Below are 22,181 nucleotides of genomic sequence, written 5' to 3' on the forward strand. Positions count from 1 at the left end.
CGCCTCCATGTTTGGGTCCCCCCCAAAGGTTCCCCCCCGAAACTGGGTCATGCACAAAGGTTCCCCCCTACACAAAGGTTCCCCCCACCCGCAATGGGTCCCCCCCCAGGTGTCCCCCCCAAATGGATCCCCCACTATGGGACCCCCATATCATCGCCCCCCCCCCCAAGGTTCCCACTACAACCAGGACCCCACACAAAGGTTCCCCCCTATATTGTGTCCAACCACCCCCCCAATGGGCCCCTGTCACCCCTGGGTGGCCCCCCCAAAATGGATCCCGCCATAGCGGGGTCTCCCCCCGCCCCAACGGTCCCCCTGCAAATGGGCCCCCACACATTGGTTCCCCCCCAAAATATTTTCCCCACCCTTGGGTGCCCCCCCTCAATTGGGTGTCCCCCCCAAAATGGGAGCCCCCCTACAAGGTCCCCCCCCCAAAACTGGGACCCCCCCCAACGGTTCCCCTTTCCCCCTCAGGTCCTCCCCCCCCCCACCTGAGCCCCCAACCCCCCCATGGATCCCCCCCCAATGTTTCACCCCCCCCAACAGTTCCCCCCCCACCCCTGGATCCCCCCCCAACCCCCCCCAATCCCCCCCCCCTCACCTCTCTGTGCGGCAGCCACGCCTGCAAAACAACCAGGACCCCCCTGAGCCCCCGAAACTGCCCCCTATAAGGGGGGGGGGGGCAGCTTGGTGCCCCCCCCCCTTTACAAACAACGCAGGCACCCAAATGCCCCCCCCCTCCTCCCCCCCCAACTTCCCCTTTTCCACTTCCCTTTCCAAAGTGGGGGGGGGAGGAGGGGGGGGATTTGGGGACACCGGGGTCCCCTAGGAACGAGGAGGGGGATGGGGGGGCACCCAAGGGACCCCCCCCCCCAAAAAGGTGAGGAGGGGTTGGGGCAGTTGTGGTCCTGGGTGGGGGGGCACTGTGGTTCCCTATTGGGGTATAAAGGGGGGGGGGATTGGGGAGGTTTGGGGGTTTTTTGGGGGGGCTTGGGGGATTTTGGGGGGGACAAGGGGGCGGAAAGAGGGGGGGACTCACCCAGGAGCAGCAGGACGAGGGCGGGGGGCCGGGGGGGGCTCATGGTGGCAGCGGGAGCCGAGGCGATGAGAGGGGACGGGGGGAGGGGACGGGGGATGGATCCGCCCCGGGGGGGCGGGGGGCAATCTGCAAAGCCCGCCCCCTTTTTGTAGCCCCGCCCCTTAATTTGGGGGGGGAGAAGTGTTGGGGGGGAAGTGGAGGGGGGTGTGTGACAAAAGGGGGGGGGGAAATTGCCCCAAAGGGGGGGAATCTGCCCCCTGTGGGGGGGAAATTTGCCTCAAGGGGGGGGTAAAACTGCCCCCGGGGGGGGGTTAAACTGCCCCATGTAGGGGAATTCTGCCCAAGGGGGGGGGGAACTGCCCAAAGGGGGGGGAAACTGCCCAGGGGGGGAATTACCCCAAAAGGGGGAGGAAAATGCCCTGGGGGGGGTAAAATTGCCCAAGGGGGGGGAGAACTGCCCTAAGGAGGGGAATTGTGCAATGGGGGGGGGTAAAAACTGCATCAAGGGGGGTTGAAACTGCCCCTGAGGGAGGCAAAACTGCCCAAGGTGGGGGAATTTGCCTCAAGGGGGGTAAAACTGCCTCAAGGGGGGGAGGAAACTGCCCAAAGGGGAGGGGAAATTGCCCCCAAGGGGGGTGAAATTGCCCCAAGGGGGGGGCAAGTGCTCCAAAGGGGGGAAAATCTGCCCCAGGTGGGGAATTCTGCCCCAAGGGGGCGGGATTTGCCCCCAGGGGGGGTAAAACTGACCCAAGGTGGGGGGGGAAGTGCCCCAAGAGGGGGTGAAATGGCCCCAAGGGGGGGAAATCTGCCCCTGTGGGGGGTAAAATTACCCCAAGGGGGGGGGGGGTGAAACTGCCCTGGGGATGATTATTACCCCAAGGGGGTGATAATTGCCCCAGGGAGGGGTTTAATTGCCCCCGGAAGGGGTTTTATTGCCCCAAGAGGGGCAAAACTGCCCCGGGTGGTGACTATCAACCCCCACTGAGGGCAATAAGTGGCGTTGGGTGGTAATTGGGCTGGGGGGGGGGCTTAAATTTTCTTTAGGGGGTATTCAGCGTGGTCTGGGGGCTATAAATTCCCCGGGGGGGCAGAAGAGCGCACATGGGGGGGTAAATTTGCCCCGGGGCGGGGCAAAACTGCCCCGTGGGGGGGTTACAAGATCCCGGGGAGGCTTGGAGGTGGTTGAGGGGGGCAATAAGGGCTCCTGGAGGGGTAAATGCTCACTGGGGGGGGGTTAAAAGCCCCCCGGGGGGGTTAATTGCCCCCTGGGATGTGTTAATTGCCTCCGGGAAGGGGGGTAAGTGCCCCCTCCCCACTGCGCATGCGCGGCTCCCCTCAGCGCGCAGCCGGGGGCGGGGCCGAGCCCCCGCCTGTCCCCCCCCACACACCGCGCATGCGCGGCTCCGGTTCCGCGCCGCGCCGCCGCGTGGGCGTGGCCGGGCGTCCGCCGCGCTCCCATTGGCCCTCCGGGCGCGGAGGGGCGTGGCCGGAAGGGAGGCGGGGAAAAGGGGGCGTGGCCAGGAGCGGCGGGAGGGCAGCGGCGGAGCCGGGGGCGCCTCGCGCGTGAGTCACGTGGTTGGGGGGGCGCGACCACTTCCGGGGTGCCGGGGGGGGGGGTTCAGGGGGGCGGCAGGAGCCATTTTGGGGGCCCGGGGGGGTGGGGGGGGGACGGGGCTGGGGGGGGGCACCCAGGGGAGACCCCTGAAGGGGGGGGGGAGGGGCACCGGGGGGAAATGGCCGCCGGTGGGGGCACCCCTGGGTGGTCCTGAGCCGGAATGGGCACCCCTGGGTGCTGACACCCAAACGTGGGGCACCCATGGGTGCTGCTAGGCCAATATGGGGCACCCACACCCCAATGTGGGGCACCCATGGGCACCTACGCACCATATGGGGCACCCATGGGCTCTCCTACACCATAAGGGGCACCCATGGGTGCTGCTACACGAATATGGGCCACCTATGGGCACCTATGCTCCAATATAGGGGCACCCTTGGGTGCTCCTATATTAATTTAGGGCACCCGCACCTCGATATGCGGCACCCATGGGCACCCACATCCCAATACGGGGCACCTGTGGGCTCTCCTACACCATAAGGGGCACCCATGGGTGTTGCTACACTAATATGGGCCACCCATGGGCACCCATGCCCAATATAGGGGCACTCTTGGGTGCTCCTATATCAATTTTGAGCACCCGCACCCCAATATGGGGCACCCATGGGCACCTGCACCCAGGGAAAGGGGCACCCATGGGCACCTTCACCCTGCTATGGGACACCCGTGGGTGCTCCTACACGAATACGGGGCACCCATAGGCACCCACACCCCAATAGAGGGCACCTGTGGGTGCTCCCGCACCCCAATATGGGGCACCCATGGGCACCTTCACCCCAGTGTAGGGTCACCCACGACCACCCCCACCCAACAAAGACCCCCCAAACCCAACGATGAAGACCCCGGGACCACCCCCAACCCAATGTAGGGTCACCCAAGACCACCCACACCCCAACAGGGTCACCCAAGACCCCCCACACCCAACGATGGGGACACCCAAGGCCACCCACACCCAACAAAGACCACCCAAACCCAACGATGAAGACCCCTGTGACCACCCCCACCCAACGTAGGGCCACCCGTGACCACCCACACCCAATTTATGGTTGCCCACGACCACCCACACCCAAGGAAGACCACCCAAACCCAACGATGAGGACCCCCACGACCACCCCCAACCCAACGTAGGGCCACCCAAGACCACCCAAACCCCAACAGGGTCACCCAAGACCCCCCACACCCAACGATGGGGACACCCATGACCACCCCCACCCAATGTAGGGTCACCCAAGACCACCCCAACCCAATGTAGGGTCACCCATGACCACCCACACCCAATTTATGGTTGCCCAAGACACCCCACACCCAACGATGGGGACACCCAAGACCACCCCCACCCAACGTAGTGTCGCCCATGACCACCCCCACCCAATTTATGGTTGCCCACGACCACCCACACCCAACAAAGACCACCCACACCCAACGATGGGGACACCTAAGACCACCCCCACCCAACGCAGGGTCACCCAAGACCATCCCCACCCAACAAAGACCACCCAAACCCAACGATGAGGACCCCCTTGACCACCCCCACCCAACGAAGACCACCCAAACCCAACGATGAAGACCCCCGTGACCACCCCAACCCAACGTAGGGTCACCCAAGACCACCCACACCCAACGAAGACCACCCACACCCAACGATAGGGACCCCCACGACCACCCCCACCCAACAAAGACCCCCCAAACCCAACGATGGGGACCCCCGTGACCACCCCAACCCAACGTAGGGTCGCCCACGACCACCCCCACCCAACAAAGACCCCCCAAACCCAACGATGAGGACCCCCAGGACCACCCCCACCCAACGTAGGGTCACCCAAGACCACCCACACCCAACGAAGACCCCCCAAACCCAACGATGAAGACCCCCGTGACCACCCCCACCCAACGTAGTGTCGCCCATGACCCCCCCCTCCCCCAATAACCTCCCCCACGTCCCCCCCACCCCACGTAGGGCCGCCCGCCGCCACCCCAACACCCTCTCTCTCCCCTCCCCCCCCCACAGCCCGCCATGCCGCCCCCCCTGTGCCTCCGCTGCCGCCGCCCCGCCGCCCTCCGCCGCCCGCGCACCGGCGAGGCGCTGTGCCGCCCCTGCTTCGTGGCCGCCTTCGAGGCCGAAGCCCACCGCGCCCTGCTGGCCGGCGGCCCCCCGCGGCCCGGCGAGACCGTGGCCGTGGCCTCCTCGGGGGGGAAGGACTCGGCGGTCCTCGCCCACCTCCTCGCCCGCCTGGAGGGGCGCCACGGCTACGGCATGCGCCTGGTGCTGCTCTCGGTGGACGAGGGCATCGCCGGCTACCGGGACGCCTCGCTGGGGGCCGTGAGGAGGGGCCGGGGGGCTCTGCCCCTCCTGGTGGTCTCCTTCGAGGAGCTCTTCGGCTGGAGCATGGACCGGGTGGCGCGGCGCCTGGCGGGGGGCGCCAGCCACTGCACCTTCTGCGGGGTGCTGCGGCGCCAGGCGCTGGAGAGGGGGGCCAGGCTGCTGGGGGTCGACCGGATCGCCACGGGTGAGGCTGGGGAAGGTGGAGGGAGGGAGCGGGAGGCGCTGGGAGGGACTGGGAGGGGAGTGGGAGTGATAGGAGGGGAGGGGGAGGCACTGGGAGGGGAGTGGGAGTGATAGGAGGGGAGTGGGAGGCACTGGGAGGGACAGTGAGGGGAGTGGGTGGCACTGGGAGGGACTGGGAGGGGAGTGGGAGGCACTGGGAGGGAAGTGGGAGGCACTTGGAGGGACTGGGAGGGGAGTGGGAGGCACTGGGAGGGAGTGGGAGGGGATGAAAGGGTATGAGAAGGGACTGGGAGGCAGTGGGAGGGACTGGGAGGGGAGTGGGAGGCACTGGGAGGGACGGGAAGGGGAGTGGGAGGCACTGGAAGGGGAATGAGAGGGGGTGGGAGGGGAGTGGAAGGGAATGGGGGGCACTGGGAGGGGAGTGGGAGGCACTGGGAGGGGATTGGGAGGCACTGGGAGGGATTGGGAAGGGACTGGGAGAGGTTGAAAGGGGATGGGGGGGGGACTGAGAGGCACTGGGAGGGAATGGGAAGGGACTGGGAGATGCTGGGAGGAATTGGGAGGGGACTGGGAAGGAACTGGGAGTGATGGGAGGGGGTGAGGGAGAACTAGGAGGGGGTAGAAGGGGACTGGGAGGCACTGGGGGGGGGGACTGGGAGTAATGGGAGGCCACTGGGAGATGCTGGGAGGAATTGGGAGGGGACTGGGAGGGAACTGGGAGTGATGGGAGGGGGTGAGGGAGAACTAGGAGGGGGTAGAAGGGGACTGGGAGGCACTGGGGGGGGGGACTGGGAGTAATGGGAGGCCACTGGGAGGTGATGGGAGAGGACCGGGAGGGAACTGAGAGGAACTGGGAATGATGGGTGGCGCTGGGGAGAGACTGGGAAGAGACTGGGAGGTGACGGGAGGGAACTGGGATGGTCTGGCAGGCACTGGAATGGACTGGGAAGGGACTGGGAGAGAACTGGGAAGGAACTGGGAGGGAACTGGGATGGACTGGGCCGAACTGGGCGGCACTGGCGAGCCGCGGCCGTGCCCCGTGTCCCCCCCCCCAGGCCACAACGCCGACGACATCGCCGAGACCGTGCTGATGAACTTCCTGCGCGGGGACGTGGCCCGGCTGCGCCGCGCGGCCACCGAGGCCACCGCCATGGCCACCGAGGCCACCGCGGCCACCACGAGCCCCCTGGAGGCCACCGAGACCCCTCTGGAGGCCACCACGGACTCCCCAAAGAGCTCCACGGCCTCCGTGACCAGCGGGAGCCCCGTGGGGGCCACCAGGAATTCCACGGAGGTCATCGCGAAGTCCACGGAGGCCACCACGAATCGTTCGGAGGCCACCACGAGGCCTGTGGAGGCCACCAGGAGCCCCATGGCGACCACCTCGAAGCCTTTGGAGCCTACCAGGAGCCCCGTGAAGGTCCCTATGGCCTCCACAACCTCCACCAACCCCACGGAGACCACCACGAACCCCACGGAGACCACCATGAACCCCATGGAGACCACCACGAACCCCATGGAGACCACCACGAACCCCATGGAGACCACCAACAACCCCACGGAGACCCCCACAAAGCTTGTGGAGGCCACCAGGAGCCCCACGGAGGTTCCTACAGCCTCCCCAACCACCACCAGCTCCACGGAGCCCGCCACGAAGCCCACCAAGACCCCCGCCAAGCCCACCAGGAGGACCCCAAAGGCCACCACCAGGCGCCTTAAGCCCACCCACCGCCCCGCGGCCCACCCACGGGTCCCGCGACCCCTGGAGGGCGGCCCGTGGCCCGCGGTGCCCCGTTGCAAGCCCCTGCGCCACGCCTACGAGAAGGAGATCGTCCTCTACGCCTACTTCGAGGGCTTGGACTACGTCAGCACCGAGTGCGTCTACGCCCCCCACGCCTACCGGGGCCACGCGCGGGCTCTCCTCAAGGACCTGGAGGCCACCCGGGCCAGCACGGTGGCCGCCCTGGGCCACTCGGGCCGCCGGCTGGCGGTGGCCGCCCAGGTGGCCACCAAGACGTTGGGGGCTTGCAGCCGTTGCGGCTACGCGGCCAGCCAGCCCCTCTGCAAGGCCTGCGTCCTCCTGGCCTCGCTCGAGCGCGGGTTGCCCCGCTTGGGGTTGGGCAAGAGGTCCTTGGGGTTGGCCACCGGGGACGGCGGGGGCTGGGGTGGCGGCCACGGGGATGGTGGCCACGGGGCTAGCGGTCTTGGGGTTGGTAGCCACGGGGTTGGTGGTCTTGGGGATGGCGGCCACGGGGATGGTGGCCATGGGGACGTTGGTTGTGGGGTTGAGGGCCAAAGGGGTGGTTGCTGTGGGGTTGGTGGCCATGGGGCTAGTGGTCTTGGGGTTGAGGGCCAAAGGGGTGGTTGCTGTGGGGTTGGTGGCCATGGGGCTAGTGGTCTTGGGGTTGGTAGCCATGGGGTTGGTGGTCTTGGGGTTGATGGTTGTGGGGTGGGTGGGTGTGGGGGTAATGGCCATGGGAGTTGTGGCCATGGGGTTGGTGGCCAAGGGGTTGGTAGTCATGGGGCTGGTGGTCACGGGGCTAGTAGTCTTGGGGTTGGTGGCCACAGAGCTGATGACCGTGACCTTGGTGGTCTTGGGGTTGATGGCCATGGGGTTGGTGGTCATGGGGCTGATGGCCACGACCTTGGTGGTCTTGGGGTTGATGGCCATGGGGTTGGTGGTCTTGGGGCTGGTGGCCATGGGGCTGGTGGCCGCGGGGAGGAGGAGGGGCCGGGGACAGTGGGGGAGGGGGAGCGGGAGGTGGAAGTGGAGGTGGTGGGCAGGGGGGGGCGCACGGTGCGGCGCCGGGTGCGGGGGCTGGGCCGGGCCCGGGGCGCCCTCAACATCTGGACTTCTAGGGGGGGGGCAACTGGGGGGGTCTGGGGGCAATTGGAGGGGTCTTGGGGCAATTGGGGGGCTCTGGGGGCAATTGGGAGGGGAAATGAGGGGCAATTGGGGGAGTTTGGGGGCAATGGGGGGGGTCTCGGGGTAATGGGGGGCCCTGGGGGCAATTGTGCGTATTTTGGGGGGGGAATGGGTGGGAAATAGGGGGGGTTCTGGGGGCAATTAGGGGGGTCTGGGGTAATTGGGGGGGTCTGGGGGTAATCGAGGGGATCTGGGGGCAGTTGGGAGGGGAAATGGGGGGCAGTTGGGGGGTTCTGGGGGTAATTGGGGGGGGAAACCGGGGTGAATAGGGGGGTCCTTGGGGTAACTAGGGGCATCTGGGGGCAATTGGGGAGCTCTAGGGGTAATTGAGGGGTTGGGGGGGAGATGGGGGGTAGTTGGGGGGGTTCTGGGGGCATTTGGGGGGCTCATGGGGCAATTGGGGGCTCTAGGGGCAACTGGGGAGGGGAAATGAGGGGGCAATTGGGCCCTAGGGGGCAATAGGGAGGGTCTGGGGGGCAACTAGGGGGCTCTAGGGGCAATATGGGGGCGATTGGGGGTGATTGGGAGGGCTCTGGGGTAATTAGTGGGGCTGTGGGGGTAATTAGGGGGCCTGGGGTTAATTAGGGGGGGCTTAGGGGTAATTAGGGGGGGGTCTGTGGGTAATTGGGGGGCCCTGGGGGGGCAATTGGGGGCCCTGGGGGCGGGGTCAGGAGAGGGGGCGTGTCCGTGTGTATGCAAATGAGGCGTGGGCGTGGACACGCAAATAAAAGACTAAAATGCAAGTTGCTGGGCGTGGTTATGCAAATGAGATGGTATGCAAATGACCCACAGGGCCTGGTGGCATGTTATGCAAATGAGGGGGGGCGTGGCCAGCCAGGAGACCCACGGAGGCGCGCTGCAGGGCGGGCTGGGCGTGGCCATGTATGCAAATGAGCCACCGAGGGGCGTGGCCACGCAAACGAACGCGTACAAGGAAGCGCGGGTCCGCGGGAGGGGGGGCGTGGCTTGTTATGCAAATGAACGCAGGGGGCGTGGCCGCGCCGCCAGCCCGGCGGGACGGGATCATTTGCATGCGCGGCCCCGCCCCCCCCCCCCCCCCCCCCCCCCCGGTGACGTCACTTCCGCCGCGTCGGCCGCAGGGAAAATGTCGGGGCTGCGGCTGGGGCTGGGGCCGGCCAAGGAGCCGCTGGGGCTGGTGCGGGGCCTGCAGTGGGTGCGTGGCACTGGGGGGGACTGGGAGGCACTGGGGGGGACTGGGGAGGGGCTGGGGGGGGCTGGGGGGGCTGGGAGCCTTCCTGCGGGGGGCGGGGGGGGACGGGGAGGGACTGGGAGGGGACTGGGGGGCACTGGGAGGGGATTGGGAGGGACTGGGAGGCACTGGGAGGGGACTGGGGTGAACTGGGAGGGGACCTGCGAGCCTTCCTGGGGAGTACTGGGAGGGGACTGGGGGGCACTGGGAGGGACTGTGAGCCTTCCTGGGGGTTACTGGGAAGGGACTGGGAGGGACTGGGGGGTACTGGGAGGGGACTGGGGGGGCATTAGGAGGGACTGGGAGGGGACTGGGAAGGGACTGGGGGGCACTGGGAGGGACTGGGAGTCTTCCTGGGGGGTACTGGGAAGGGACTGGGAGGGACTGGGGGGCACTGGGAAGGACTGTGAGTTTTCTTGGGGGGGGACTGGGAGGGGACTGGGAGGGGACTGGGGAGCACTGGGAGGGACTGCGAGCTTTCTTGGGGGGTACTCGGAGGGGACTGGGAGAGGACTGGGGGGAACTGGGAGGGACTGCGAGCCTTCTTGGGGGGTACTGGGAGGGGACTGGGGAGAACTGGGAGGGGACTGGGGGGCACTGGGAAGGACTGCGAGCTTTCTTGGGGGGTACTGGGAGGGGACTGGGAGGGGACTGGGGAGCACTAGGAGGGACTGGGAGTCTTCCTGGGGGGGTACTGGGAAGGGACTGGGGAGCACTGGGAGGGACTGCGAGCCTTCCTGGGAGGGGACTGGAAGGGGACTGGGGGGCACTCGGAGGGACTGCGAGCCTTCCTGGGGGGTACTGGAGGGGACTGGGGGGGACTGGGAAGGGGACTGGGGGGAACTGGGAGGGACTGGAAGGGGACTGGGGGGCACTGGGAGGGGACTAGGAGCGCTGGGGGGGTTCTGGGAGGGGACTGGGAGCGACTGGGAGCCTTACTGGGGGGGCTGGGGAGGCCTGAGAGAGACTGGGAAGTTTGGGAGACTTGCTGGTGGGGACTGGGAGCACAGGGAGGGACTGGGAGGGGGCTGGGAGGACTGGGAGCCTTCCTGAGAGGTGCTGGGAGGGACTGGGAGCCTTCCTGAGAGGTGCTGGGAGGCGACTGGAAGGGACTGGGAGCAACTGGGGGGGGCTGGGGGGGGGGGTTGAGGAGGACTGGGTGGAACTGGGAGTGCTGGGGGGGGACTAGGAGGGGGCTGGGGGGGGCAACTGGGGGTTACTGGGAGTGGACTGGGAGAGTCTGGGAGGGACTGGGAGCGTTTCTAGGAGTTGCTGGGAGCACTGGGGAGTTACTGGGAGGTAACTGGTATGTACTGGGGGGGACGGGGAGACGACTGGGGGCACTGGGAGTGTACTGGGGGGGACTGGGAGATGACTGGGAGTGCTGGGGGGTACTGGGAAGGGGCAGGGGGGGCTGGTAGGGACTGGGAGCCTTTCTAGGGGCTACTGGGAGCACTGAGGGGGTTACTGGGGAGGCTGGGAGTGCTGGGAAGGACTGGGAGCGCTGGGAGGGGCAACTGGGGGTTACTGGGAAGGACTGGGAGTCTTTCTAGGAGTGTTGTGGGAGGTTACTGGGAGGGGTCTGGGAGTGCTGGGGGGTTACTGGGGCAGGTCTGGGGGGCTCTTGGAGCAGACTGGGAGTACTGGGGGATACTGGGAAGGGACTGGGAGTACTGGGAGGGGTGCAGGACATGGAGGGGTCCTTGTGGGAGGGACTGGGAGCACTGGGAGGGGGTTACTGGGAGTACTGGGGGGGAGCTGGGAGGAAGCTGGGGACCTTCTTGGGAGGGTGTGGGGGTTACTGGGACAGACTGGGAGGGTCTGGGAGCGCTGTGGGAGGGACTGGGGGGGGGAGCTGGGAGATTGTGTGCCTGCCTGGGACAGACTGGGGGTTACTGGGATGGACTGGGAACACTGGGGAGGGGAACAGGATAGGGCTGGGGGAAGACCGGGACCTTACTGGGAGGAGGATGGGGCCTTACTGGGAGAGTATGGGAGGGACTGGGGTTTTACTGGGAAGGACTGGGAACACTTTGGGAGGGCCTGGAAAAGCTGGGCAGATTACTGGTTTATACTGGGACGGGCTGGAGAGTTACCGGGAAGGACTGGGAGGGACTGGCAGGGTTCGGGGGGGTGTTACTGGGAGGGACTGGGGGATACTGGGGAGCAGCACAACCCCAGTACGAGCCCCTGGAGAATCCCCCTGTGAGCGGGGGCAGTTTGGGGAGAAACCAGCGCTAATTGGGGCGATCGAGCGCCGCTGATCGTAATTAAAGCGGGTTGTTGGCGTTAATTAACGACAGCGCTCATTAACGGCTATCGGGGTAATTCGCCCGATAGGCCGTGGGGTAATTAATGGCCAATAGTAATTAGGAGCCGCCTACTACTTGTTTACTACTAGGAGCAATCTCCTATTTAATTACTATCAGGACCAGTTCGTTATTTGATATTAGGAGCAATCTGCTGTTAGATTACTATTAGGAGCAATCTAGTTACTAGTAGGAGCAATCTACTACCTACTTACTATTAGGAGTAAAGTAATTAATTACTATTAGGAGTAATCTACTTTTTTACAATTAGATTCAAACTCTTATTTATTTGTTATTGGGTGCAATCTACTATTTGATTATTATTACAAACAATCTAGTTACTATTAGGAGTAATCTAATATCTAAGTACTATCAGAAACAAAGTAGTACCTAATTAGTATTAGCAGTAATCTACTATTTATTTACTATTAATATCAATCTATTATTTATTTGTTATTAGGTGCAATCTATTATGTTATTACTATTAGGAACAATCTAGTTATTATTAGGATCAATCTACTATTTAATTACTATTAGGAGCAATTAATTTGTTTTTAGGTGCGATCTACTATTTGATTACTATTAGGAACAATCTAGTTACTATTATGAGCAATCTGCTAATTAATTAGTAGTAGGAACAATTTAATATTTGATTACCACTAGGAGCAATCTAGTTACTATTAGGACTAATCTACTACTCAATTAGTATTAGAAACAATTTACTATTTGATTACTATTAGGAACAACTTAATTACTATTAGGAGTAATCTGCTATTCAGTTAGAATGAGAAACAATTTACTATTTGATTACAGTTAGGAACAAGCTAATTACTACTAGGAGTAATCTACTCTTTGAATATTGTTAGGAACAATTTAATTACTATTAGGAGTAACCTAATTAATATTATGAACAATTTTCTACTTGATTACTATTAACGTTACTAGCTGTAGTTAGTTATCGATTTTTATCTACAACCATTACTCAAGACTAATAATTATGAGTGCTTTTTACTAATTAGTTTATTTTCGCGATTAATTTTGGAAAAGTACTGTAGATAATTGGTAACGGGGGTTGCAGTAATGAGTCGCTGTTAATTAGTGGTTATTAGTGGCAATTTGGGGTGAATTCTGCTGGTAACAGGGTTGTAGCTGCGGGTGACGTGTTTTTTTTTGCCAAAACCTGCGGAATTGTGTTGGGATGGGGCTTGTAATGCCCCCAAATGAAGGATTTTTTCCCCAAAATGAAGGATTTCCCCCCAAAATGAAAAAAATCATGGCGATAAATGAAAATTAATCATGAAAAAGGAGGAAAAAAATGTTTTATTTTGGTGATTTTGGGGTTTTGAGTAAATAATGATTTTTTTTGTTGTTACGAGTTTTAATTTTTGAGGGTTAAAAATCGGGAAAAAACGTGAAATTGGATTCAAAAGATTTCTGGTAAAAAAAAATGAATCAGGTTTTAATAATATAAGTTAAAATAGGACTTAGTTAAGGTAAATTTAAGGTTAAAATATTGTAAAATTAGGTATTTTTAGACATTTGGAAAAGCAAACTTGAAATTTGAATTTTACCCTAATTTAGTAAATTTAATTGAAAACGGTTTCCTGCTCTGATGTCGCAATTCATCCCAAAATCGCCTCACTTGTTGTTTTCGCCCCGATATTTCAATATTTCGATATTTTTGCCGGATGATTTTTTCCCTAACCGCTTCTTTTCGTCCCTTTTTTTGTGCGCGAAACCCCTTTTTTCCCTCTTCCCCCCCCCCCCCCAGTTTTTCTCCATCTTCGCCTTCGCCACCTGCGGGGGGTACAGCGGGAAAGTCTCCTACTGGGTGAGCTGCAACGGAAAACCCAACGTTACCGTCACGGTGCCCTTCGGTTACCCGTTCCGGTGAGTTTTTACCCCAAATCCCCGCTCTCGCGGATTTGGGGCGGATTTGGGGCGGATTTGGGGCGGATTTGGGCGATTTTGGTAGCTCCGGCTGGTGGGGAAGGATGAAAAGGTTCCCTAAAATGTGGGAGACCACCGGGCGTTGGGTGGGAGACCCCCTACTTGGCCAACTGGTGGCCGTAGGCCGCGGTTGGTGGAAAAGGGAGATTTGGGGAGATTTGGGGGATGTTGGGGTCCGAGGAAGTCCAAGAAAATCCGAGGAAATCTCCTTAAATTTGGGAGTGGAAGAGAAGAGGAGCAGGAGTTGGGTTGGAGACCTGTAGGGTTGGTCAACGAGCACCTGTAGGACGTGGTTGAGGGGAAAATGGGGGTCTAGAAGGGTTTGGGGGGTCTTGGGGTTCAAGGAAATCCAAGAAAATCCGAGGAAATCTCCTTAAATTTGGGAATGGAAGAGAAGAGGAGCAGTAGTTGGGCTGGAGACCTGTAGGGTTGGTCAACTAGCACCCGTAGGACGTGGTTGAGGGGAAAATGGGGGTCTAGAAGGGTTTGGGGGGGTCTTGGGGTCCAAGGAAGTCCAGGAAAGTCCAGGAAAATCCAAGGAAATCTCCTTAAATTTGGTAGTGGAAGAGGAGAGGAGCAGCCGTTGGGCTGGAGACCTGTAGGGTTGGCCAACCGGCACCCATAGGATGTGGTTGATGGGAAATGGAGGTTTGGGGGGGTCTTGGGGTTCAAGGAAATCCAAGAAAATCCGAGGAAATCTCCTTAAATTTGGGAATGGAAGAGGAGAGGAGCAGCCGTTGGGTTGGAGACCTGTAGGGTTGGCCAACCAGCACCTGTAGGACGTGGTTGATGGGAAATGGAGGTCTGGGAAGGTTTGGGGGGGTCTTGGGGTTCAAGGAAATCCAAGAAAATCCAGGAAAATGTCCTTAAATTTGGGAGTGGAAGAGGAGAGGAGCAGCCGTTGGGCTGGAGACCTGTAGGGTTGGTCAACGAGCACCTGTAGGGTGTGGTTGAGGGGAAAATGGGGGTCTAGAAGGGTTTGGGGGGTCTTGGGGTTCAAGGAAATCCAAGAAAATCCGAGGAAATCTTAAATTTGGGAATGGAAGAGAAGAGGAGCAGTAGTTGGGTTGGAGACCTGTAGGGTCGGTCAACGAGCACCCGTAGGATGTGGTTGAGGGGAAAATGGGGGTCTAGAAGGGTTTGGGGGGTCTTGGGGTTCAAGGAAATCCAAGAAAATCCAGGAAAATGTCCTTAAATTTGGGAGTGGAAGAGGAGAGGAGCAGCCGTTGGGTTGGAGACCTGTAGGGTCGGTCAACCGGACCGCGTAGGACGCATTTGGGGGAAAATAAACCCGGTGAAGGATCTGTGGGGTGGCTACGGGGTGGGGAGAGGTGAGGACACCCCCTTCACCCCCCCCCCACCCCCCCCCAGGTTGAACCAGGCCGTCTTCTCGCCGCCGACGGCCGAGCTGTGCAACAAGACGGAGCCGGGGGAGGTGCACCTGGTGGGCGACTTCTCCTCCTCGGCCCAGTTCTTCGTCACCGTCGCCGTCTTCGCCTTCCTCTACAGCATGGCCGCCCTCGCCGTCTACCTGGGCTACTTCCACCTCTACCGGGGGGCGGGCGGGAAGCTGCCCTTGGCGGTGAGTCCGTCCGTCCGTCCGTCCGTCCTTGTGGTGGTGGTGGTGGGGCCTACGGGGCGGACTACAACTCCCACAATGCATCGTGTCGTGTTTGGGTGGACTACAACCCCCATAATGCATTGTGTCATGGGGATCGGGGAGCCTGTTGGCCTGGTGGCAATATGGCCGCCGTTCGTAGAGGTCCCATGGTGCACCAGGGCGTTGTGGGGGTTGCGGCTACCCTGTGGGGCAGCCCTACCCCAGGACTACAACTCCCACAATGCACTGTGTTGTGTTTGGGTGGACTACAACTCCCATAATGCACTGCGTTGCAGGGATTGGGCAGCCTGTTGGCCTTGTGGCAATATGGCCGCCATTCGTAGAGGTCCCATGATGCACCAGGGCATTGTGGGGTTTGAGGCCTACCCTGTAGGGCAGCCCTAAAGGGGCAACACCCCCGGGACTACAACTCCCACAATGCATTGTGCTCAACACCCTGAGGTGCCTCCCATGATCCTTTGCCCTGTGGGGGCTGGGCTACTGGCCTTCCCAACCCGGTGGCCCCCATTGGCCGGTCCATGGCTCCCCCGCCCCCTGAGGCATCATGGGAGTTGTAGTCTGAGCCCCTCCCGCCCTGAGGCATCATGGGAGTTGTAGTCCTGGGGGTATTGGGGTGGGAATTTGGGGCGCGGGGGGGGCGTTTTTGGGGGTTTATAACCCCCCCCTCTGAATTCTCTCCTGCTGCTGCCGTGGACAGGGCACGGGGTAAGTTCCTCCCCTAATTTTTGGGGTCTCGGTCCCCAAATACCCCGATTTTTCCCCCAAAAATTGCACGGGGGCGGGATTTGGGGGCACAGTGCGGGGATCCCCCTCTTTGGGGGGGGGCTGGAATGGGGGGGGATGGGAGGGTTCTCCCCGCCTCCCCGAGGTTTGGGTTTTGGGGTCCCGAAGGACTTGGGGGTGTCCCCCGTATTTGGGATTTGGGGGCTGGCCCCTCGCGCTGTCAGTTTTTGGGGTCCCTCCCCCCAAAATTAGGGTCTGTCCCCCTCAAGCTTTTGGGGTCCACCTGGATCTGCGGGTTTTGGGGTTCTGCAGTGGGATTTGGGGTCCCCTCAAGTTTTTGGGGTCCACCTGGATCTGTGGGACTTGGGGTTCTCCAGGGGGATTTGGGGTTCTTAAGGGGGTTGGAGTCCTCGTAAGCTTTTGGGGTCCACCTGGATCTGTGGGATTTGGGGTTCTCCAGGGGAGATTGGGGTCTGTTCCCCTTAATTTTTTGGGGTGTACCTGGACCTTTGGGACTTGGGGTTCTCCAAGTAGATTGGGTTCTGTTCCCTTGAGCTTTTGGGGTCCACTAGTGGGATTTGGGGTTCTCCAAGGGGATTAGGGTCTGTCTCCTTCAGGTTTTTGGGGTCCACCTCCATCTTGTGGGGCTTGGGGTTCTCCAAGGGATTTGGGCTCTCTCCCCTCTAGTTTTTGGGGTCCACCTGGATCGGTAGGATTTGGGGTTTTCCAGTGGGATTTGGGGTTCTCCAAGAGGATTGGGGTTCCCTCAAGTTTTTGGGGTCCACTTGGATCTCTGTGATTTGGGGTTCTCCAAGTGGATTAGGATCTCTGTTCTCTAGTTTTTGGGGTCCACCTGGATCAGTAGGATTTGGGGTTCACCGGTGGGATTTGGGGTTCTCCAAGAGATTTGGGATCTCCCCCCTTATGTTTTGGGGTCCACCTGGATCTGTGGGACTTGGGGTTTTCCAGTGAGATTTGGGGTTCTCCAAGAGGATTGGGGTTCCCTCAAGTTTTTGGGGTCCACCTGGATCAGTAGGATTTGGGGTTTTCCAGTGGGATTTGGAGTTCTCCAAGGGATTTGGGGTCTCCCCCCTTATGTTTTGGGGTCCACCTGGATCTGTGGGCTTTGGGGTTCTCCAGGGGGACTTGGGGTTCTCCAAGGGGTTTGGGCTCTCTCCCCTCTAGTTTTTGGGGTCCACCTGGATCTGAGGGACTTGGGGTTCTCCAAGAGGATTGGGCTCTGTCCCCCTCAAGCTTTTGGGGTCCACCTGGATCGGTGGGACTTGGGGTTCTCCAGTGGGATTTGGGGTTCTCCAAGGGATTTGGGGTCCCCTCAAGCTTTTGGGGTCCACCTGGATCTGTGGGATTTGGGGTTCTCCAGTAGGATTTGGGGTTCTCCAAGAGGATTGGGGTCTGTCCCCTCAAATTTTTGGGGTCCACTTGGATCTGTGGGTCTTTGGGTTCTCCAAAGAATTTGGGGTCTTTCTCCTCTAGCTTTTGGGGTCCACCTGGATCAGTAGGATTTGGGGTTTTCCAGGGGGATTTGGAGTTCTCCAAGGGATTTGGGGTCTCCCCCCTTATGTTTTGGGGTCCACCTGGATCTGTGGGATTTGGGGTTCTCCAGGGAGATTTGGGGTTCTCCAAGGGATTTGGGGTCCCCTCAAGTTTTGGGGGTCCACTGGATCTGTGGGATTTGGGGTTCTCCAGTGGGATTTGGGGTTCTCCAAGAGGATTGGGGTTCTCTCAAGTTTTTGGGGTCCACCTGGATCTGTGGGATTTGGGGTTTTCCAGTGGGATTTGGGGTTCTCCAAGGGGATTGTGGTCTCTCCCCTCAAATTTCTGGGGTCCACCTGGATCTGTGGGTCTTTGGGTTCTCCAAGGAATTTGGGGTCTCTCTCCTCTAGCTTTTGGGGTCCACCTGGATCAGTAGGATTTGGGGTTCACCAGTGGGATTTGGGGTTCTCCAAGAGATTTGGGATCTCCCCCCTTATGTTTTGGGGTCCACCTGGATCTGTGGGACTTGGGGTTTTCCAGTGAGATTTGGGGTTCTCCAAGAGGATTGGGGTTCCCTCAAGTTTTTGGGGTCCACCTGGATCAGTAGGATTTGGGGTTTTCCAGTGGGATTTGGAGTTCTCCAAGGGATTTGGGGTCTCCCCCCTTATGTTTTGGGGTCCACCTGGATCTGTGGGCTTTGGGGTTCTCCAGGGGGACTTGGGGTTCTCCAAGGGGTTTGGGCTCTCTCCCCTCAAGCTTTTGGGGTCCACCTGGGTCTGTGGGATTTGGGGTTCTCCAAGGGATTTGGGGTCCCCTCAAGCTTTTGGGGTCCACCTGGATCTGCGGGATTTGGGGTTCTCCAGTGGGATTTGGGGTTCTCCAAGGGGATTGGGGTCTGTCCCCTCAAATTTTTGGGGTCCACTTGGATCTGTGGGTCTTTGGGTTCTCCAAAGAATTTGGGGTCTTTCTCCTCTAGCTTTTGGGGTCCACCTGGATCTGTGGGACTTGGGGTTCTCCAAGGGCTTTGGGCTCTCTCTCCTCGCCTTTTTGGGGCCCGCCTCCGCCTTGTGCGCCTCGGGCTCCGTCCGTGCCGCGTCCTCCCCTCCCCACCCCACATTTTTTCGGGGTGCCCCCCCTCACCTCCTGTGTCCCCCCCCCTCCCCCAAAAAAGGACTTCCTGGCCACCGTGGCCTTCTCCTTCCTGTGGCTGGTGAGCACCTCGGCGTGGGCCAAGGCCCTGACGGACGTCAAGATCTCGACGGGCGCCCCCCTGCCCAACTGCAACGGCCCCCACGTCGCCTGCTACCACGCGGGGGTCAGCCCCATGGGGTCCCTCAACGTCTCCGTGGTGGGTGCCAGGGAGGGGAAACTGAGGCGGGGCGGGGGGGGGGGGGCGGCGGGGAAGGGAAGAAAATGGCGGTGGGGGGGAAACTGAGGCATGGGGAGGGGAAAAAATGGAGGGTGGGGGAAAACTGAGGCACGGTTGAGGGAGATTTAGGGGGAAACGGAGGCCGGGATGAGAAAACGGGGAGGAAAATTGAGTGTAGGGGAAACTGAGGCACGGGGAGGGGAAGGGAATGGAGGGTTGGGGGGAGGAAACTGAGGCACGGGGCGGGTGTTTTGGGGCGGCCTCACTCCCCCCCCCCCCAATTCGCGTCCCTCCAGGTCTTCGGCTTCCTCAACCTCGTCCTCTGGGCCGGCAGCTCCTGGTTCGTCTACAAGGAGACCGACTTCCACCGCCCGGCCCCGCCGCCCCCCGCCGCCCCCACCGCCATGTAACCCCCCCACCCCCGGCCCCCCCAAATTCCTTCCCCGACCGGGGTCCGTGTCCCCGTCCCCCCCCCCCCACCCCAAAAAATTTCCCGGCCCCCCTCGTCACCACCTCCGGCTTTTCTCCGGGGAGTCGCTCCCGGAATTTCCGCCCCCCCCTCGGCGTCGTCGGTCTTAGTATTGTTTTTGGGGGGCCTTGTTTTTGGGTGGGGGGGGTCGCTAAATTTGGGTCATTTTTACTTTTAGTGGTATTTTTGGGTGGGAGTCGCTAAATTTGGGATTTTTTTTTTTGCATTTTTGGGTGGGGGTCGCTAAATTTGGGATTTTTTTTTTTTGTATTTTTGGGTGGGGGGCGCTAAATTTGCGATTTTTTGTATTTTTGGGTGGAAGGGGTCACTAAATTTGGGTTTAGTATATTTTTTAGTGTTATTTTTGGGGGGGGGCGCTAAATTTGGGATTACTATTTTTTTTTGGTAGTTTTGGTTGGGGGTCGCTAAATTTGGGGTTAGTATTTTTTTTGGTGCTATTTTTGGGTGGTGGTCTCTAAATTTGGGATTATTACTATTTTTTTTCGTATTTTTGGTTGGGAGTCTCTAAATTTGACGTTAGTTTTTTTTTTTAGTGATATTTTTGTGTGTGGGTCGCTAAATTTGGGATTAGTATATTTTTTTTAGTGCTGTTTTTGGGTGAAGGTTGCTAAATTTGGGAATTTTTTTATTATCATTTTTCGGTGGGGAGTCACTAAATTTGAGATTGGTTTTTTTTTTAGTGTTATTTTTGGGTGGGGGTCGCTAAATCTGGGGTTAGTATATTTTTGTAGTGGTGTTTTTGGGTGGGTGGTCACTAAATTTTTTTTTTTAGTGTTATTTTTGCGTGGGGGTCGCTAAATTCGGGATTGTTATTAATTCTTTCGGTATTTTTGGTCGGGGGTCGCTAAATTTGAGGTTAGTATTTTTTTTTTTTTAGTGCTGTTTTTGGATGAGGGTCGCTAAATCTGGGATTACTCTATTTTTTTTTTTAGTGCTGTTTTCGGGTGGGGGGGGGGTCGCTGAATTCGGAGCATCCGGGGCTTGCCGGGTTGATATATATATATATATTTTTTCTTTTTTTTTCCTTTTTTAAGCTAATTTGATTGCCGGAGACAGATCCGCCCGGCGGGAGGCGCTGCCGAGGAAGGGCCCCGACGCCTTCCCCGGGGCGGGGTGGGCGCGGCGCGGCCGCGTGGGTTGGGTGCTGGGTGGGGGCCCCGCGGGCAGAGCGGCGTCCACCCCTTGGCACGGGCACGGTTGGGCGGCGTTGGCTTGGCCCCGGGCGCGGATCAGCCGCGGTTGGAGCAGGGTGAGGTGGGCACGTGGGAAACGAGGTCGTCTTGACCTTGGGTCGGGCTTGCCTCGTTATTTCTCCTTTTTTTTGGGGCTTTCAGAGGGATTTCGGTCAAGTTGGGTTTGGCCATCGGTTGGCCAACGGCCTTGGCTCGTTGACTTCTTGCAGGTCTTGGCCAACCAGCGGTTTGGCCGGCGGTTGACCAACGGCCTTTGGCTTATTGACTTCTTGCAGGTCTCGGTTGACTATCGATGGTTGGTCAACGGGGCAGGGCTGTGATTGGGTTGCACGAGGGCTGCATTGGGATTGGTCAACTTGGCCAAGACCACCTGGATCGAGAGTTGGGTTGGGTCGGGTTTGACCAAGAAGACCACCAAGAGGAGCGGTTGGGTTGGGTCGGGTTTGGGTCGGCCCCTTGGGGACCTCGTTGACCTTCGGTGGTCGCTGGGGCCAGATTTGGGGTCGGGCGTCATCGGGGGGGTTGGATCGGCCCCTTCCAGTTGGCCCTGGGTGGGGATGGGCTCCGATCGGTCGGGATTTGAGTTGAGACGGTCAAGAGCAGGGTCTTGGCTTCATCCAGACGAGGTTCGTGATTGGCTGGGGGGGCGGGGTTGGAGCGGGACAGGATTGGCCCGGTTGGCCCAAGTGGATTTTGGGTTGCGAGTCGCTGATTGGTTGAATTCGGTTAAATGAGACCAAAACCAGTTTTGACCGTTGAAGGTCGGCGTGAGGCAGATCCGGAGGTGACCAATGGTGGCCAGATGGGAGCAGGCATGGGCCAACCTCTTCCAATTGGCCCAGGCCAAAGGCAGTTTGCTCATTGGTTGCTTGCTTGCTTCGATCAAGGCTGATTGGCTGTTGGCGGTTGGGTCCATTTGGCATCGGTTGGGTTCCTCCAATCACGGTTGGGTGTCTTGGCCTCTTCCTTCTCCCACTGGCTCCTCCAAGATCTGGATCGACCGCCGATTTCGCGCCACGGTTGGCTTCGCGTCTTCCCGATCGGTCAAGACGCGACGCGACCGCCGCTGATTGGCCGAGCGCGTCACCAAGCCCAGCGTGGCCTTCACCGATTGGCTTGTTCCTAACCCAGGTTACTCATTGGTGGGTGAGTTGACCGAGACCCGCTGGTGATTGGGTCCAGGCTTGGGCTCGCCTCTTCCTCGCGAGTCCTCCTCCATGCGTCTTGACCGCCGGTGGCCATCTTGCTCCGCGCCCAACCCTCTCCTACTCCTTCCTCTCAGGGCTCCACCCCCGGGGGGGGCCGGGGGGGGCGGGGGGACACCTCCGGCGCCCCCCACCCGTGTCCCCAACTCCTCCTGCCCTCGGGGGACCGGGCAGGGACGAACACTACAGCCCCCGCCCCGATGCTTCTACCTACTCTCGGGGGGCAGAGTTACGGTGACCTCGGGGCCCCGTGGGGGCGAGCGTAGCCCAACCCTCATGGGCGGAGCTTCGTTCCCCTCCTACCCACGCCCCCCCGTTATCTGCTGTTACGGGAACGTGTCCCCCCCAACCCCACCCCCCCCCCGGCCACTTTTTCAACGGGGGGGTTGTCCTTGTCCCCCCCCCTGCACTCCCCCCCCCGACTTTTTCTGCAACTGCCTCAATAAAGAGATTATGGTGGAACGCCAAGAATCCGTGTCTAGGGGGTCCCCACCCCCCTGGTGGGGCCTTTTTTGGGGTGGTCGGGGGCGT

The 22,181-nt window shown here is 60.0% G+C and overlaps 2 protein-coding genes across 2 annotated transcripts; both read left to right on the forward strand.

Moving 5' to 3' along the window:
• Window positions 1-2,247: 2,247 nt before the first annotated feature.
• LOC308184603 (uncharacterized protein) lies at window positions 2,248-8,538 on the forward strand (the record flags this gene model as incomplete). The annotated part of the gene is made up of 4 exons (XM_080571806.1): window positions 2,248-2,602; window positions 4,663-5,161; window positions 6,216-7,969; window positions 8,497-8,538. The coding sequence occupies exons 2-4, from the start codon at window positions 4,669-4,671 to the stop codon at window positions 8,536-8,538; spliced, it is 2,289 nt and encodes a 762-aa protein (XP_080427932.1). The 5' UTR covers window positions 2,248-2,602; window positions 4,663-4,668.
• A 577-nt stretch (window positions 8,539-9,115) lies between these two features.
• On the forward strand, window positions 9,116-22,112 carry LOC308184594 (synaptophysin-like protein 1). The gene is made up of 5 exons (XM_080571796.1): window positions 9,116-9,260; window positions 13,377-13,495; window positions 14,927-15,137; window positions 18,565-18,741; window positions 19,059-22,112. Exons 1-5 carry the CDS (start codon window positions 9,192-9,194, stop codon window positions 19,170-19,172), a joined length of 690 nt encoding a protein of 229 aa, XP_080427922.1. The 5' UTR covers window positions 9,116-9,191; the 3' UTR covers window positions 19,173-22,112.
• The last annotated feature ends 69 nt before the right edge of the window (window positions 22,113-22,181 follow it).

The sequence above is a fragment of the Anser brachyrhynchus genome (genome assembly GCF_964034855.1).
Source record: "Anser brachyrhynchus genome assembly, chromosome: 38".
Taxonomy (NCBI): domain Eukaryota; kingdom Metazoa; phylum Chordata; class Aves; order Anseriformes; family Anatidae; genus Anser; species Anser brachyrhynchus.

Coding starts and splice junctions, on each gene's coding strand:
- LOC308184594 (XM_080571796.1), top strand. CDS start 9,192: ATGTCGGGGCTGCGGCTGGGGCTGGGGCCGGCCAAGGAGCCGCTGGGG. Junction 13,496..14,926: donor CCCTTCGGTTACCCGTTCCG/GTGAGTTTTTAC, acceptor ACCCCCCCCCAG/GTTGAACCAGGCCGTCTTCT. Junction 18,742..19,058: donor GGTCCCTCAACGTCTCCGTG/GTGGGTGCCAGG, acceptor GCGTCCCTCCAG/GTCTTCGGCTTCCTCAACCT.